The 18680-nt window shown below is 33.7% G+C and overlaps 1 protein-coding gene across 1 annotated transcript in view; it reads right to left on the bottom strand.

Moving 5' to 3' along the window:
• Nucleotides 1–14274: 14274 nt before the first annotated feature.
• Nucleotides 14275–18680, bottom strand: part of TRHDE (thyrotropin releasing hormone degrading enzyme) — a 421292-nt gene continuing 416886 nt past the window's right edge. Inside the window, exon 19 of the mRNA XM_077111449.1 lies at nt 14275–17656. Within this exon, the coding sequence (XP_076967564.1) occupies nt 17513–17656 (144 nt within the window). The 3' untranslated portion in view covers nt 14275–17512. The remainder of the gene's footprint in view (nt 17657–18680) is intronic.

Here is an 18680-nt window from a genome sequence, read left to right as displayed (position 1 = left end):
TGTAAAACCCACTTTATTTTATTTTATTTTATTTTTATTTTTTGTGTAGGCAGGCACCGGATATAGTACCCAGGCCTCCGGCACAGCAGGTGAGAATTCTGCCACTGAGCCACCATCACACTGCCCCTAAAAAATCACTTTGAATAAGGATTGGAATCGGTTATAAAGAGCTAAACTTTTGGTTTAGAGCTAAAAAATCATTTGCTCATTCACAGTGCCTTGTACAGGAATCCTTTGCATCATTATGGGCCCAAAACATATGCGTTTTTATCAGCCCTGCAGATTTTAATGTCTGTCTCTATAGAGATACAAAATAAACCAGCCAAAGACAATTATAAGCACACACCCCACGGAATCAGATAATCCCTGGAGGTAGATCCTCTAGACAACATCCAACATTTCATTGAAAGGACAGTCAGTCATCTTTTGCAAAAAACTTTCAGAATTTTCCTGAAAACTCTAAACAGATTGTTCAAGGTATAGAAGCTCACCTATTTCTGAGAGTGGTGACCACTTGGTTAGATGAAGGGATAGTCTAGTCGGTAGATGTTATAGCAAGGCAAGTTTGGATTAAATATATGACAACTTATAGAAAGTCAGTCTATATGCTCAATGAGAGGAATGACTTAATGAAAACTACGTTTGAAAAAAATCATTTTAGCAGAAGTGTGTAGGATGAAATGTTAGATTTGGAGGAGAAGCAAAGAAAAGGTAGGAGGCAAGAAAATTCTTAGTAATGTGCTGTAGGAATTCAGACCTGATTTACAATTAGCTCATGCAAATGATTCAGATAAAATTACATGATGAGTATTGGGCTTTGGGTTGGTTAATGTAACCCATTGAGTTGACTGGAAGAGATCCAAGAGTCCTTGGAATTTTATATAGCATATCTGACTCTGGGGAGATTTTACATTTTTAAAGAGTGCACTTGCTAACATTTGATGGTTTATTTTACTGCATTTAGGTTACTTTTTGACAGAATGTTAAGTGACTTTTCTTTTCCATTCAAAATATTGCATTCACCCTTTTTAGAACCTTGGACTTTTGTACATTTTCTTGCCTAAGATGTTTTCCTCCCCTATCATTTGAGAAAGGCATACATCTATCAGCTATTCCAGTTTATCTCTTCTACCTCTGTAAAAGTTATTTGTGGTGTCCTTTCTGCAATGGATGCTATCTAGTGTACTTTGTTAATAAAATTTACTAATATCTATTTAATGTCTTATCTAAATATAATATTGGATGCTAATTAAAGGTCCTTCCATACTTGCAGCAGACTTAGAGAAATCCACCCCTCTATGTAAGTTTTTATTCTTTAATCAGTTGTTCAGTTACATTTCCTCCGTGTGTATGTATGTGTGTTTTACTGGATTTTACCTGGTTTATAAAAATAAGAAAAACATCATGACTATTCAGTAGTAGAAAGCAAAACAAACCATTCAGGTCAATTGAATCCATAGCAACACATGTCTGAAGTGTTGCTGATTTCAGAAAAACCAAATACCAGGGAACACTGTCACGGCAATTGCAGCTAAACAATTGAACTTCAAGCCATGCTTCCGATCTTTGATTTGTTTATGCTTTCTTCGTTCACTTGGACTTTGTAAAAATTAAATAGTGGTATTTTAGGAAAATGCCCTTTTCTGGCTTGACATCTTCTAAGCAAACATATGCACTCTAAAAATGCGCATCCACAGTTAACCTTTTGAAAATTCAGACTGCACCGAGGACATCATAAATGATTCACCAGTGACAGACATATAAGCAATTTTTATGACCTGAGCCATGAATCGTTCTTTAGTTCTTGATTCAAGTGACTACTTTTCACTCTATTGAGCCATGAATTTCAAAAATAAACCTCTGCTGATAAGGAGATTTACAGAGAACAAAAAGCCTGAGTCAACTATTTATCTGCTACCAAATACTGTGAACTAAGCTTAGTTCAAGCAAGAGGTTTTCTAAGCAGTTCATTTATTTTAATATGGTACAAGCATTTTGGAGTTTCACTGTAGCTTATGTTCACAGTGCATTGACAGAAGAGGAGAGGAAAGGCCTGCAGGTAGCATTTCATGCACTCCAAGAGATAAGAATTGAGCACCTGCTAGAAGCAGAGCTCCATGCCAGATGCTCCAGAGATACACAGGTCTAGCCGGCAAGAAGCTTATACCTATTATAAAGGGAATAAATCACAAATTATAAGGCAGAATCTTATAAATACTATTGGAAAGTTAAAAAAGCAAACTTTTAAAAGAAATTCCAAAGACAGAAAGTTCATTGGCTTTATAGGGAATGAGAAAGACTTTATGTCATTTGAATGAACAGTGTTTCTCAAATCTCTGCATTCATAAAAGGCACCTGGGGAGCTCGTTAGTATTTAGATTTCTTGACCTACCCTAGAGATCCTGATATATAAAGCCTGCTTCTAATGAGTACCCCAGGTCACTGAGATAGAAATGGAGCAAGTGGCAGGCTTTAAGAACATGTGATTAGAGTCTTAAGAAATAAATAGGATTGAGAATGTAAAGATGAAAGGAGGAAGTATTCAGATGAAAGGAAAGATAAAATAAATGATAAAGGGATATGCATTATTATCTGATCTCCGTAGGGAAATGTGGAATCCCTCTTCCCACTCCCAATTAGCCTATTAAAATAACAGTAATTTTCCAGTGAGCAGCTCCAGACTATTCAGAGATTTAGAGTTTAGTGGTAGAAGAGATTTAAGAATCACCAGCCTAAAATGATCTCTAAATTGCTCAGAAGGTGATGAAAGAGTACATAAAACCTCAAGAGGTCCTTCCATCCATCACTGGGTGCTCATATAAACAGCTACAGGAAGACATTCCAGGCAATCCACAAGAAAGCTCAGCAGATCGATGAGGTCTTTTGGGAACAACATGTGGCTACTAGTTTTCTGTGGGCCTGCTCTTAGTAGCTGTTATTTTCCTGGTGCCAGCCCGACTCCTCCTCTCGTACTATCAGTGGGCAGTACATGTGAACATGGGCCAGTGTGATTGTCACGGCAGGAAGAAGAGCCAGTGAGTCAAACACCATTGTCCTGTGACCAACTGAAAGGGGTTTGCTGTGTCCTGTATTTATGACTGGACGCAAGCTCAAAGCCCCTCATTTGCATTGAACTCTCACCGGTATGCTTACTTTACATGTTGCTGCCATCACATAATATACTACAGGAGGAAAGGAACCTAGCACACCTTATCTGTGTCAGTGTATGGCTAAAGCACTGAAGCCGGGGCTGGCACTCGAGGAAAAATATGATTCGTAAATAGTACATATCTGACCTCCAGCAAATGAGAATTTTCTAAATGCACGTCACCACAAAATGCTTGTAAAGAAGTCAAGAACACTATTGCTAAAACATGGTGTGCTGCAGGAAATGAGAACTAATGAGTAAACAGTGAGTCAAAGGCAAATTATGAAAGATCTTGAATGTTAGGACAAGGACTTTTTTCAACAGACCAAGAAGAATTATGAATAATCCAAACGGAGATGTAGAAATATGAACGGGAAACATTATGTGGAGCATGAAGAAAAAACCAAAGACAAGATAAATGTAGGGAAATCTAAACAGAACCACAGAGTAAGATTTCTTATATACTTTATACAAGATTATACATAAATTTATATAATATAAAATTATATAACAATTATATAAATTATTCTTATATACTCAGCCCCCCAAAACATCCCATGTTGATCTATGGAAGGAAGGCATTTACAGAATTTGTTCCAGCTTGTTTCTTAAATAGTTTTCATTAACACCCAAAGCAGAGCACCAGAGGCCTTCTTATCAGAAACTTTAGAAGAAAAATACTCTTTTAATAATTAAAATTATATAAATAATTTAAATTATATAAATAATTTTAAAAGCCATGAAGTGGAAACTTGAAAAAATAGACATTCATTTGCTTATTTTCTTTCCTGCCATATATTTCCATCATCCACATTTTCAGAAGATATTTGCCCATTACCATGGATTCTTTCTATAACACTCACTGTTTCTAAAAAATAGTCCTCAAAATTGAAATAGTTTGTTTTCATCAAATCAGATAAAATTAAGTTAAAAGAGGCCAGAGCATTTCTAACTTGGGTGAATAAAAAGAGTGAGTGAGAGAGCCTCAAGATCTTCTCATTTAACGTTTCCTTATGTCATTAAATATTTCTTTTTACTGCCCTCCTCACCTCACCTTCTTACTTAGCCTCTTATCAAAACCAAGGTAATGGTCAATAATCTTCTCCCAACTCCATTGATTCCACAAAGCCTTTTCTGAAGAGTTCAGTACATACTCTTTTCTGAATAGTGACCTCAAAATATGTATTATATGTCTTCCTATACTTTTTTTATGATATTCTCTTTTATGCATAATTGTTATTTGTCCAATCAGAAAAGTTCTTCTAGCCTAAGAATGGTGACTAATATTATATTAGTGACAGCACATCATGTAATGTATGTTTAAGCACACTGTAGGTGGCAAAGAAAAATTCACTTCGTTAGTTTCATAGTGATTGTTAATAAAGACATTTAACAGTCATTAAAGATTTCCAAGCATAGTTGTGAAATAGGGGCCAAATGATTATACAACTCTACTTCATCTCTAGTTAATGTTATAAGATCAAGGAGCAAATTATGTTAACATAATTTTCCCAATCCAATCCACGATCTTGTAAGGAATTTCAAAACCATAAATGACACCATTTTCTTGGATGGGTTTACATTTTGTAGCAATAAAAGACATACTGCAAAAAGAAATTTTCAATATATATGGTGATAATTCAAGCGGGCAACATGTATGAAAAGTCAAGTATATGTGAAATTGATAGAATATTAAATGGAATGTGTGTTTTGGCACAATAGAATCTCCATTAACAACAAACAAAAATCTCTTTAAAGAAACCACAGAGACTTACTTTTTAAAAAATTATACTTCTTGGTAAGTTCAGTTCTTCAACAAAAATTTCTTTCTCCCTTGTGCATTTTGCAACCTTTTGGCAGCTTTATTGTTGAAAAGCCAAGGTACATTCATAATTGCACCATGGTAACATGCATTTATCATTGGCAAAGGTTCCGTACTATAAATGAATTACTGTAATAGATGTGTCATGAAATAGCATCTTATTATCCTCCTCCTCTTCTACTTTCTCTACTAAGCGGGTCAAAGTCGATAACAAGTGCTACTCTAAAGTGATATTTTTGGACAAATTAAAGGACTGGAGTGAATTTTAAAGCTTTAGCTTAATACTTTAAAATGATCAAGCCTTTTTATTATAGTTATATCTCTAAGTCCCGAAAACATTTCCTGTTCGGTGCTATGTTTGCTTATGTGGGAAGCCACTGGTTTCTATATGGCTGCTCTCAGTAAACAGAATGTGATTGAGAACTTACTGTATTTGAAGTGCTGTCAAGAAGTAGAAATAGAAATAGATACCATATCCACCCTTCAAGAATTTATATCTAGCTGGGAGATAAAACATGTTATATAAAATTGCAAACAAGTGTGAACTGGATGGTAGAGTCAGTAATGACTCTATCCACTAAAAAGGTTATCTGTGCAGTAGAGAGTGTTCACTTTTAAAATATATAGCTGTGTGTAAATCAATGTCTAATGTAGATTATAACATTTCCAATTGGTTTTATTCAGGTGTGTTTTAAAACATTGAGAGGAATAAAATCCACTCTACCACCCTTCAAAAACACTTTGGCAGGATAGAATAAAAACATTTTCTGGCTCTCTGGTTTGTGGATAGCTGACATTTCTATGTTTCTGGAGTGGAGTGATCGGAAACACATTAGTGTTGGGTGCATTAATCTCGTTCTTTTAGTCCCAAAACCTTGCAGTCTACAGAAATTTCCACCAAAGAAACCCCATATGGAGATAACTTTAACATTGGATCTACATATCTAACCCAATAAAAACAACTGGCAAGTATTAGATCTACTGGCACAGTGATGTCTGGGAATAAACAATCCTATCTGGTGATTTTTGTGTGGTAAATCTGGCATGCTATTCATATATGTAGACAACTTATTATGCTGGAAATTCTCATGTGACAAAAGTCAACAAGGGAAAAAAATAATTCTTTTAGTTTGGGTACAAAAATATTTAAGGATTCAATTTAGGAGATTTGGATTAACAGTAGGCAAGCTTTGGACTTTATTTGACTCTAAGAGCTATATATAGATCAGGTTGATATTTATTATGAAACTATGCATATTTAGGCAGTACTAGTATATAGTATCTAGGGTATGACAAGTGATATTTTACTTGATTCTTGCAATCTGGCAAGTCTATGTAAGATCTGAACAGCAAAATCAAATCTCTCAAGTGATGAAAAACATTATGGTAAAAAACGTAAGTGTCCATAGTCAGAGAAAATGAGATTGTACCTATGAAACTTAGGCAAGGCATTTACCTTCACTCAAGTCATCTAAATAATTGAGACTGTCTAGGAATTTGACACATGGGAGGGCCTAATTTTAAAATGAATTTGTAACACAACAAGCAGATACTCATATATCACCTCCAATGTTCCTGATCAAAGAAGGCAACATGATATTTTAAGTTTCATTTATTCAAAGTTAGGTTTTGATATTTCCGTTTGGGCTCAAGAGAGCACCCATTTTCTGTGTACCTGTATACTACTGAATCTTATTTGACCGCTCTAGAAACTCGTGCCTCTTTCTATTGATCCCAAAGTAAAAATAGTATTCTTTAGTCTAAGTCTCTCCCCTAAATCATCACATATACTCATATGCAAAAAGATGAGAATTTTCAAACTAGTAAATAGAATAAGTTGAGTCTAACTGATTAGAAAACTATTCTAATCTGCAACATGGGGCTCTAATTTATTTATTTATTTATCTAGCATCTGAAAATTTGCTAGGCTAGGAATTCTATCTGTTTTGTTTTTCTACTCCCAGTCTTCCCCAGCCCAGACACACACACGCACACATGCACACGCACACAAGACACTTAAAAATCTATCTGGTTTTTACTTTTTAGAGGCAATTTGACCGGAATTGAAATTAATATTTACTTTGGATATTGTGTTTATCACCTGACACATTCCACTTAACCCTCTATTTTCATTCAGATACCACTGGAAAACACTGAGGTCCTCCAAGTGCCAGAATAACTTCTGCATATAAAAATATTCATATTGTACTTAAATTGTCTGGAATTGTTTATACAACTTTTGTATCTTTTCACACTCCCTGTCTGCTGAAGTCCACTACTGTCTTAAATATGACGAGCCTACTTTCCAATCTCATTTTTGTGCTGAATGTTGGTGTGTGTCTAGTGGGTAATATTGGATAGAAACCATTCCTATTAAGATTTAGCTTTGGGATTTCCACAGAGATCTTTGCTCATTAAGCAGTTCTCTCCTTGACTCTACCCAGCAGGCAGTTGTTGGAATTCTTAGGTAGACCTGAATTTGTCATAAATGTCTCAGTGAAGTTAGTCATCTTAGAAATTCTGATAACTTAATAACAAGTACTAACTTGGAAGGTCTTACTCTACAGAAAATGTTCTTTTCTGGATGAAAATCGGTTCTATTTTAAATCCCATGAAGACAATTATAGAGGGGATGAAAGATGGAGAATGCAAAATAGCAGAAGTAGGAAAGGGGCGTGTGTGTGTGTGTATGTGTGTGTGTGTGTGTGTGTGTGTGTGTCAGACATGTCTCAAGAGTTTCAGAGGTGACAATATTTCTAGTCCTCTTTTTACTGAAAAACTGAAGTAGTTTGTATTCTAAAATTGCTAATTAGCTAGAGATTTTAGGAAAGGAAAGGAAATTTTAACAACCCATGAGCAGCCAGAACTAAAGGACTGATGAACGAGGGAGACTTTACAAAGGCTCAAGGACACAGCCAAGCAGTTTCAATGCATCCAGATGCCCTTTGGGCTTTGTTTGACAATCCCAGTAACATATGTCACTTTCTATCAAACACACTGATACAGAATAGCTTAAAACGTCTACTATATTCTTTTTGCAATGTCAAGAAAAAATAGTGTCTGTTGCTGAAAAAGGGGGCTCAATACTCAGCTGGCAGGCACCTGAGTGAGAGAAGGGAGAATAAAGTAAAAGAACTTGTGAAGAAAAACTAAAAAGGAATGCTATTTCCGATGACAATAGTTTATAATCATAGTTTATGGCATATTTATCTCCCTACTATAACAATTTTAACGTGTGCCATGCCCAATATCATATTTCAGACATTCGCAAAATGAGCCCCAGAAAGAACTTGTTCTCTACTTAGGAGACTGTGTGCCCTTCCTGTATTTGAAAGCAAAATAAAAGTTGAAGAATTGTTATTGCTGATAATAGATGTAAACATAGTCAAACTCATTAGGACTGTAGAGAAAAAGATTTAAGACAAAGTGGGTGGAAAGAAAATGTCATTGTCAGAAAACATGGAAAATGAGGAATCTACCTGGGAAGTGCTGGACCTTGTCAGCTTTCTGCACCGGCAGTGACATACTGGTTGAATAAAGTCCGTTGTTCGAAAATTCTTGTTTGGTTTGCATTATTAAACAGATTGAGAACACATTTTTGCCATCTGTATTTGGTGAAGAATGCCAAATCATAGTAAGAACATCTTAGAGAAGGGGTACTTTCTTTAACAGTTCTGTAACTAGTGCTTAAACTACATAATGCTCAATTTGCAACCACTAGGACAGGAATTTTAACACAGGCTACATATTAAAATCATCTGGGGCCTTTGCAAAATGCTGATGGCCTGAGCCCAAAGCCAGAGATTCTTCTTTGATTGGTTTGGAGTGTGATCTAGGCAGCAGTAGTTTTGAAAGCTCTGCAGGTGAGTCTGTTGTAAAATTGGGGCAGATAACCACAGCACCCAGCTAATGTTTCCTAAAAGAGTACCTCTAGAATCACCTACAAATCCTTGTTAAAAATGTAGGGGGCTGTATTCCATCCACCTGCTACTGAGATAGAAACTCGGAGGTTGGGAGCCAGAAATTACTTCACAATAAACCCCCCATGATTCTTAAAGCAAATCCCTGCTGTCATGCCTGTGTAAGGGAGTGATGATTTAACAGACTGTTCAAGTAAAGACTGACCTATGGTCCATTCCCTGAATTCATATTCTACCACAGCCAGTTTCTGCCTGACATGATTATTCTGCAGCACAATTATTACTTGGTTAGTGAAATAAATAGACTGTTATGGCGCCTGTGTGTGCGTGTGTGAGTGTGCACATATAATGTGATGCCATGTAGACATTGGCTATATCCTCTAATAAGAATATTTTTCAGTCTGGTTTGGAAGGTCTTCCATTTCTTCCCCTTGTGTTCATGCAAAGGGCAGATTTCCCACAGCTTTATAAAATATATATAAAGTTATCATGGGCAATGCTCAAATGGGTGGCTAGGCAGAGTCAAGTTCTAATGCTCTCAGAATAATTCTTAGAAAGAAAAACCCAGAGATATTGAAAAAATAGATTTGAGTACTAGTTGTGAGCCATGATTATATATATTTTATATTACTGTTGTTACTGAAAGCTGTTCTTGAAATTCAGGAAGCCTGAGAGTCTGCTGAATGCAGAAAACCTATTAAAAATAATCTGAAATGCATTTCAGGTGAAATCACTTTACCAAAGTGCAGCTCTTTTCATTTATTCTTTAAGTTACATAAATAAAGAAACTGAATTGGTATTTTTTTTTGTTTATAGAATATAGCATTAATATATACTTCTTTATTCTAGTTTCAGCATGTCTATAGTTTTGAAAAAGTCCATGTCAAAAAAGAATAACTTTTTCTCCTTTCATGGGTTCATAAATGAAAATAGGGAGGAGAATAAAAAAGCAGAAGGTATTATTTATCTTGGCCTTATCTGCACTTCAGACAAAATTAAGACAGTGATATTATTACTGTACAAAATTTTATTATCAGAGACAAAATTCACGTTTGTTCTTTCTTAAAATACAGAAGACAAATTTTCTCTATTAGAAAAATCCATTTTGTTAGTGCTTGGTTAAAACGGAACAAAATCTCATATTGAATACATACTGATTTGCTTCTTACTGAATAATTTTAAAGGCATACTATACAAAACAATTAAATGGTAAACTAATGCAAAGTTACTTATTTAGTAAATAGTAACTTGTATTTACTAAAATAATATTTCCTTTTTCATTCCTAAGTCCTAAAATATTAGAAAAGAAAACAATGCTTCCATTTGGCTTATTCAAATGTCTGTTCATTTCGGAAATTGCTTTTGGAAAACAAACTTTGTTACTGAATGAACTCAAATTCATTAGGAATAGTCCATACAATCACTTAAAAAGAATATCTGTTGAATTCAGTGGTGTTCAGAAAGCCAATTATAAAGTCTCAAAGGTAGAATTTCTCTTCTTGTCTCAAGTAACAGGACAATTCCTAAAACTTTATATTCTTAAATCTGACCTTCAGATATTATCTGAATGTAAAGGGACTAAAATATAGCAAAGAAAAATAGTAAAGGTATTCGTTTATGGCAATGCATAAGTAGCATTTAAAAAGATAATATGAGGGGTGGGTCACGGTGGCTCAGCAGGCAAAGTTCTCACCTGCCATACCAGAGACCCAGGTTCGATTCCCGGTGCCTGCCCATGGGGAAAAAAAAAAAAAAAAAAGATTAAGATGAGATTGATTGCTATTATTCAATATTTGAAAATGCAAAATACAGTTTCGAGGAGAAATGCATTTGAAAAATGTTTCTTACTTGAGAAATGACAGAAATTAAGCCTATTTTTAAATGAAATTAAATAACAAAAGTTACTAATAGATGTTCTTATTCATTAGGTCATAACCTCTGTGAAGGTAGACCAGCACTGCATACAAGAGTAAGCACATTACTGTGAGCCTAGGAGAGGCTAAAAGGATTTTAACTTCTAAATGATTAACTTAGAAAATGAATGCACTGTACATTCAAGGAGGTAGTTCTTAACTCAAATCTAGTATTTGCTACAAACAGTCTCCCTCTTTTATTTACTTACATGGCATTAGAATAAAAATGCAAGAGATTAGAAAAGTTGACCTGTGCAGAGCCAAATCAAACCAGTTGTCTTAGACTGTATCTACACACAGCAATCAGACTGAAATTTACTGCTGGTAAATTAAGCAGCTGCAATCCATCTACAGTTCTACATAGAAGAAAGAAAGACTCCTCTGACATCATTGCACGCGAGAGGAAAGTTCTGGGTAGGTTTCCTGCACATGCAGAAGCAGAGGTTTAATCTTCTCTTTGTGCTCCACAAAACTGCAGTCCATCCTCTCTTTTCCCTTATTTGTACATGGCTCATTGCCTGGAATATCTATGAATTACCAGTAATGGCTTAAAACACACCAAGCAACACGCTAATGTAAAACATTTTGATGAAAACTTTTATAAGGTGTATGGCATAACCATGTTTAAAAATGAGTAGTGAACTAGAATGCATTCATTAACCCTTCTTTCAAAGATAATGCGAAAGTGAGCTAAATATCCATTTAGTTTCAAAAAATGACAAGTCTGTATGGACAATCGTTATGTTCCACACATGCTGGAAGTACATTAATGCATAAATTGAGCCATAGAGGTTTGGGTTTTTAAGAATTTTGCATACCAGCTAATGCCACTAATAAGATATAAAATGAGAATAGTTAATACTGTTTAGCTGCAGTCTCCTTAGCAAAATGGAACCAATGTCCTTTTACGGGGTTATTAAATGATGTATCTATAAAGTGTCTGGCATTTAATAAACACTCAATAAATGTTTACTCCTTTCCTGTATCTTAACTCATTTAACATTACAGAGGGCAAAAAATATAATTTGGAGAAAACAGAAATCAGTCGTTTGTTTCTTTTTTTCTTAGTACAATAGGACACAAACTTAGGAATGTCCAAAAAATAAATATCTACCCTTAAAGTTCTAAATATTCAAAATCAAAGTGCTTAAAGACCTATGTTTTCAAAATCTGTATAAATTATACTGCTTACCATGTATTCATTCATTCAATCTACAATTATTTATTGCATGTCTACTATGTGCAAGGCACCATACTGGCTGCTAAAAATAGATGGATAATATATATGTGGAATATATATGAATACAAATATAAATGATTAAACTGATCAGAAAAATAACAGAAGCAAAATTTTAAAATTCGATTAATAAACCAAAAGCACAATAAAAATGATTTGCTTATGCCATGTGCCTAATAAAAAGAAAGATGTTTCATGTTCAAATTAACTGAAAGTGTAATTCAATGTAGTAGATAACTGTTAGTTAAAAGCTTGCTATTTGCTTGTATAATCCTAACTGGAAAATAGAAGCTCTTTAGAGTAAGGAACCTATAATTTCACGTGTTGCCATGAGTTTCCAGTTGTAATGAACTACACAACAAACTATAACATTACAATAGCTAGAAAAATGAATCAAAATAAGAGGACATATTTGTAAAGCCTGTATGTGAAAAACTTATTCAAAAAATAAAATGTATGTATTTACACGTATTTAGTGTACTTAAAGTTAGAAGAAATATTCTCACTATTTCTTTTTAATATTTAAAACTTTCCTTATTTGTGCTTTGAAATAAGATTTCATAACTTGAAGTTAAAAATAAAAGTTACTGGAATACACTTTAGTTAAACCACTCCTTAATCGACACCACATTAAACAAAATATATCCTTATTAAAAACAACACAACTTCCTTACTAATTTAAAGCAATTGATCAAAAGGCTATGTGTATAATTAAATTTGGAATTCTAAACTGTTACAAGAACATTTTTGTACTCAAGTTCACATATACTAATTTAAATAAATTATGGTCTAGGATAAATATTCTTGAACCTGCCTTAGAGAATGTATGATTATCTTAAAATTGACACATTGTGAATATACAAGTGGTATGCTGAAACAGTTTTAGAAAACTTGAACTATTTTTTCATAAGTAGGTTAGACATTCTTCCTGCAACTTACTGACATTATTAAATTGCTATCTTCAAAGATAAATTCTATCCCAATCTATATCCAAATAATTACAGTTTAAACTGTGTGGTTCTCTTATCCTTTCAAAATTCTAAACTTATCCATAAAACACAATTAAATGCTGTGAAATCAAATAATGAAGCTTATTGTGAAGTACCTTAAAATTTTGAGAACTAGCATGCAGAATAATTACACAATATCATCTATACCTAAAAATGAGGTACTTCTTGCTCTATAGTATGTAATTATTTTTTTTGTTTTCCTTATCATTCTGATTGGTTTATTATTTCCTTGTTTTTTTCCTTCAGGCCCTATTCATTTCTTCTTTCCTGGTCGCTCACAAAACGACTTGTGAAATAGAAAGTGCTCAATAAATATTTGTTTAATTAGATTGAATTCTGTCAAGACAGAACTTACAATGTGAAATGATAACAATTCAGCTAAGATGCCTGATAAAGGGAAAAAAGTACAGAAATCTGAACTTCTCTTCTTATGAGCTTTTACTACTAGGTATATTTGGTGACTTCTTGGGAGTACTGAAGAGAATATATGACCTATTTTATGTTTTCCAACTTATTAGTAAAGAGTTCTTTAAAATATGTATAGCCAATAGATTTTAATTAAATATATTATTGTAAGCTTCTTTAGGAATCTCTTTACTGTATCTAACCCACTACTACAGCTGCATAAAAATTGCAATTCATAACTTAAGTCTACATAGATTAATAAACATTTTGCCAATAGTATTATAGAATATCATTCTCACTGACTTAGATGGACACCATTTTATTTGTGGTCTGACCATCTTTTATTATAGAGTACATCAGAGAAATTTTTGTTGAGAGTAAAAAGCAATTTATCAGGATTTTAGATCATATATAACAATGTTAAACAAGATAAAAAGGTAAACTATGATCAATGAATTACATTATTTGCTCCAATTTTGGCTACCTATGATGACTGAAGTAAGTGCTGATTAATATTTTCATCCAGTTGTTTGCCATTATTAAAAATAAAAATATAGACTTTAGAAATAATGTTATTGTAGACATAGTTAAACCATATTTCATGCTACTTCTGGTGTTTGGAAAATCCCCAACCAATGCAAGGAATAGAGGTATTTTAAACATGTCTTTGTAGTTCAGTAATAGGAGGGCTTACATTGAGAGACACAGGTTATAAAATAAAATATAAATTTTATTTATATTATATATAAATATATAAAAATTATATATATTTATATATAATATAAATAAAATTATATAATTTTAAATAGTGCAGGTTGTTAATCTGAGCCTCAATTTCCTCGTCAAAATATTGGGGCTAATAAAATTTATTATGCTTTTGTGAAGTCAAATAAAACAGCAGGTGTAAATGTTATTTGCAAATGAAATATATTTTACAAATACATAGTATCCCCTCAATAACCTTGTAAGAAATCACAATTAGAATATTTATAAATTGCACTAACACAAAAATCTCAGTTCTGTGATGTAATTATACTGGAACTATAAACCAAAGTGAGTTTAAGCTCCAACGAAACCCATGTAATTGAAATTCAAGAACAGATAAGAACAGATTTAGTGTCAGAGATATTAGCCTTAGATGGTGAGATTGCTTTTCTTTTTTTTTTCATGGGCAGGCACCAGGAATCAAACCCAGGTCTCCAGCATGGCAGGTGAGAACTCTGCCTGCTGAGCCACCATGGCCTGCCCCAGACTGCATATTTTTAAAACTTCAGAGATTATAAGAACATTTTAAGGGAAGGAGTCACTGTGTAAGAGTTGGGGGAAGAGTTTTATTTACAAGTTAACTAGAGACGTTTATTACCCAGTGTGGTGACTAATTTAGTCCTCTCTAATTGAAACCAAGTTTTATTGTTGTAACATATATTGAAATGGTAAATTATTAAGCCTAGATGTTGTACACTTTTCAAACAATTTGGGATTTCATGCATATGATCCGTAAAACAGACAAAGGAGAGAGAAAAGATAAAAACTCTATGTAAAAAATATAATTTTATAACTATATTTTACAGAGTATTCCAAGAGATATCATTGGTTATCTTATTACTTTGAAAATATTACTTATTTAAATGATTAAAAAACGTTAAAGAGTGACATAATTTTCAATATTGGAAAGGATGAATTATTGAAAAATATGTAGAACAAAAATTCCATCTCAATGCCATTGATATCACTATACTCTAGAACAATATTATATGAGGTATTGAACATTGCACATAATTATACACTTAGAATTTGACAGTGTAGCTAAACCAGTTGTTCAAGGCCACTAAAATACTGAAAGAAGAGAGAATTTATTAACAGTGGGGAGGAAAAAAGAAGTATAAAATCCCTTCTAAATCAAAGTTGGAAATGGTGAGTTCACTCCAAAGAATGCCACAAATACTAAGAATTTTCCATTATTAATGACACAGAAAAAGACAACCGCCTCTCAGTTCTCATCTTTTCCATTTCATAAATCTAATGATGATATTGCACATGTTTGAGACCTGTGTGGCAGTGTGAAATGTGTTATTGTTATGACTGAGAATTTACCCCTTAAGGATTTCACAAATGGATGTGCAGTAGATGGGTGGGTGACTTTTAGATCTTTTTTGGCTTGTGCAGGCTCCAGGAAATTGAACCCGGATCTCCGGTATGGCAGTTGAGAATTCTAACACTGAGCTACCCATGCAATGCCTGACTTTTAGATTTTATACTAAGCATTGCCATGCCTATTAACACCACATGGAGCACTTAAAATTCCGGTGTTTCAATTCACTGAAGTACTAAAACATTCAGGTATTAATAATATATATTAGTTGTTAAAAAGAGAAAATTCATTTTAGGTGGTATTTGTTATATGGTTTAGGAAATTAGACTTCTTTCCTACAAACTTATAATAAATCTATGGCCCCAGTTTCTAAAATATTTAATTGATTTTTTGGTAATTCACTGGTTGAAATTAGAATATGTTTGTTCCAACAGTTTGCAAGGAGATTAAGAGGAGCAGAAAACCCCAGGAAAGTAGAAAGTGATCCATAAACATTAGCCTATGTACAGTAGTGGTAGTGGTAATTTACAATGGTAAACTTAAAATATGCTAATTTTGGAATATCTAAGCAACGTTTGGACATCTAATCTGCCCTACTGGGTGAGAATACCATTTCAAAAACATGATACTTAACACAGAGCCATGAGAAAAGGCTATCCAAAATTCCCAGGTGGAGCAGATGTGTGAATGCCAAAAGAAAAGCTTTGCATGATAGCACAAGGGAAGTTACTTTTCATCGTAATGGATGGCACCACTGGCATAAAAGGTCATTAAATACTAATAGACCCACTTGAGGTATGGTTGCTTAATGGAGGATTAGAGTAAATAGACACAAAGACCAACACAGAGGGAGAGTTTTTAAGTCTCTGGACCATGCAACATGAGATGGGAAAACAGACAAGCTGGAAAATTAACACTTTCTCAGCACTGATAATTAAAAGTTTACAGAATTGCTTTGTGCGATAGGAAGTTTGATCAAAATGATGACAGAATCTATATTTAGGATACAAAGTTGCCACTTAAGAGAATTAGCAGAGTGATTAGTTTATACATCAATTTAGCTTGAATTCATCTTCTTGTGGTAAAATAGACCATTGTTCAGAAAGTAGGTGAAAAATCCATTACATTTGAGAAATTGAGCCAGGAAAATGTCAGGAAAGACAGTATTGAGATAAATTATTTTAACCCTTTTCAAAGTATGCATACGTTTATAAAAAGAGATACATTGTCTTTGATCTGAAGAGGTTCTTTACACATGTGCAGTGTACAACATACTATATACATATGGAGATTCCCTATGTACATATCCATATGCATACACTATCTCTGTGCCTGTTTAAGTTGATAAACAGTTTTAAATCAATGAAAATGAGTGAGCAACATGGTCATCATTGCCAGACAATCCAAGTGCTGAAATCAGTGTCATTATGACTTAAAGGGCTATTTTCTTTCTTACATTGCCCAGGGGATAAGAATATAATTCCCCTTTCAAATTTTTCTTTCATTGCAACGCTGATCATCATAGATAATCTTTGTGCTTTTGCATAATGTCCATCCTTGATGTAGCATATATTCACATATAACACTGGACATTTTTAATAAGCATGCTGAAACAAGGCAGGACCATATAACCATGCACAAAATATTCTGACTATGTTTTCCCAAAGTGACTGTAACATCAACATGCACTGCCATCATTTTTGGTCCTATATAGCGAGGAATGTACAGCTGAAGCAATCGTGGCAAGTTTCACTTGCCAGAGTTTCTTTAGAGAAGAATGCCCAGTACAACAACAAAACAGAATGAATGAAACAAAAAAGCCCCCCAAACCAAACCAAACAAAAATTCCTCCCACACATTAACACTTTGAAAATCTGGCCATTTTTCATGTGGCACATCTTTCTCATTTCACATAATGCAGGTTTTCTCATAAAATTCCAGGTTGAATTGTTTATGAGACAGATCTTAGTGTCTCAGAGCTTTTCCTAGCCACTGGAAAAGTTCGTCTTGATAAAGCATTTTCCAGCGCACATTGGCTTCAACAGTTTCCACGGCTCGTGAAAAAGAGGCAGCAGCTACCCCATCATAGTTCTTCATAAAGTTCTTTAGCTGGAAATAAAATGTTTAAATGGTAAATTTGCATATCTTAAAATTAACTCATGCAACTATGAACAACAGTGTGAAAATATCTGTTCAAGTCCTTGCTTTCATTTCTTTGGGGGTACATATCTAACAGTTGGATTGCTTGGTTATATGGTAATTCTATACTTACCTTTCTGGGGAACTGCTAAACTATTTTCCATAATGGTTGCACAATTTTACATTCCTACAATGAATGAGTGTTCCTATTTCTCTACATCCTCTCCAACACTGTTATTTTTCATTATTTTAATAGTAGCCAATCTAGTGGATGCAAAATGGTGTGGCTTTGATTTACATTTTCCTAATGGCTAATGGTGTTGGGCATATTTTCATGTGTTTTTAAAATTTTTCTTTGGCCATTTATATATCTTCTTTGGAGAAATGTCATTTGCTCATTTTTTAAGTGGGTTGTTTTTTTGCTTACTGAGTTGTAGGCTTTTCTAAAATAAATTCTGGATATTAAACCTTTATCAGATATGTGGTTCCATTATTCATAATTTCCAAAAGATGGATGTAACCCAATCATCCATCAACAAACAAATGACTAAACAAAAATGTGGTATGTAATAAAACAGGATAGTATTCAGCCATGAAAAGGAATGAAGTTCTGATACATGCAACATGGATGAAACTTGAAGACATCATGTTGTGCAAAACAAGCCAGATATAAAAGGAAAAGTATTGCATAACCTCACTGATATGAAATACTTAGAATAAGCAGATTCATCGAATCAGAAACTAGAATACAGGTTAGCAGTGGCCAGGGTCAGGTAGGGACTGCAGAGTTGTTTTTTTATTAGCACAGAGTTTCCATTTGAAGTGATGGAAAAGTTTTGGTAATGAATAGTGGCGACAGTAACACAAGATTGTAAATATCATTAATGCCACTGAATTATATATCTGAATGTGATTAAAATGGGAAATTTTAGGTGGTACATATTTTGCTAGAAAAAAATTTAAAAACTAACATAGGACTGTATAAAACAATGAA

This window comes from Tamandua tetradactyla, chromosome 7, assembly GCF_023851605.1.
Source record: "Tamandua tetradactyla isolate mTamTet1 chromosome 7, mTamTet1.pri, whole genome shotgun sequence".
Taxonomy (NCBI): Eukaryota; Metazoa; Chordata; class Mammalia; order Pilosa; family Myrmecophagidae; genus Tamandua; species Tamandua tetradactyla.
The sequence above is the reverse complement of the archived record's forward strand: the minus strand, read 5'-3'. Positions and strand labels throughout refer to the sequence as shown.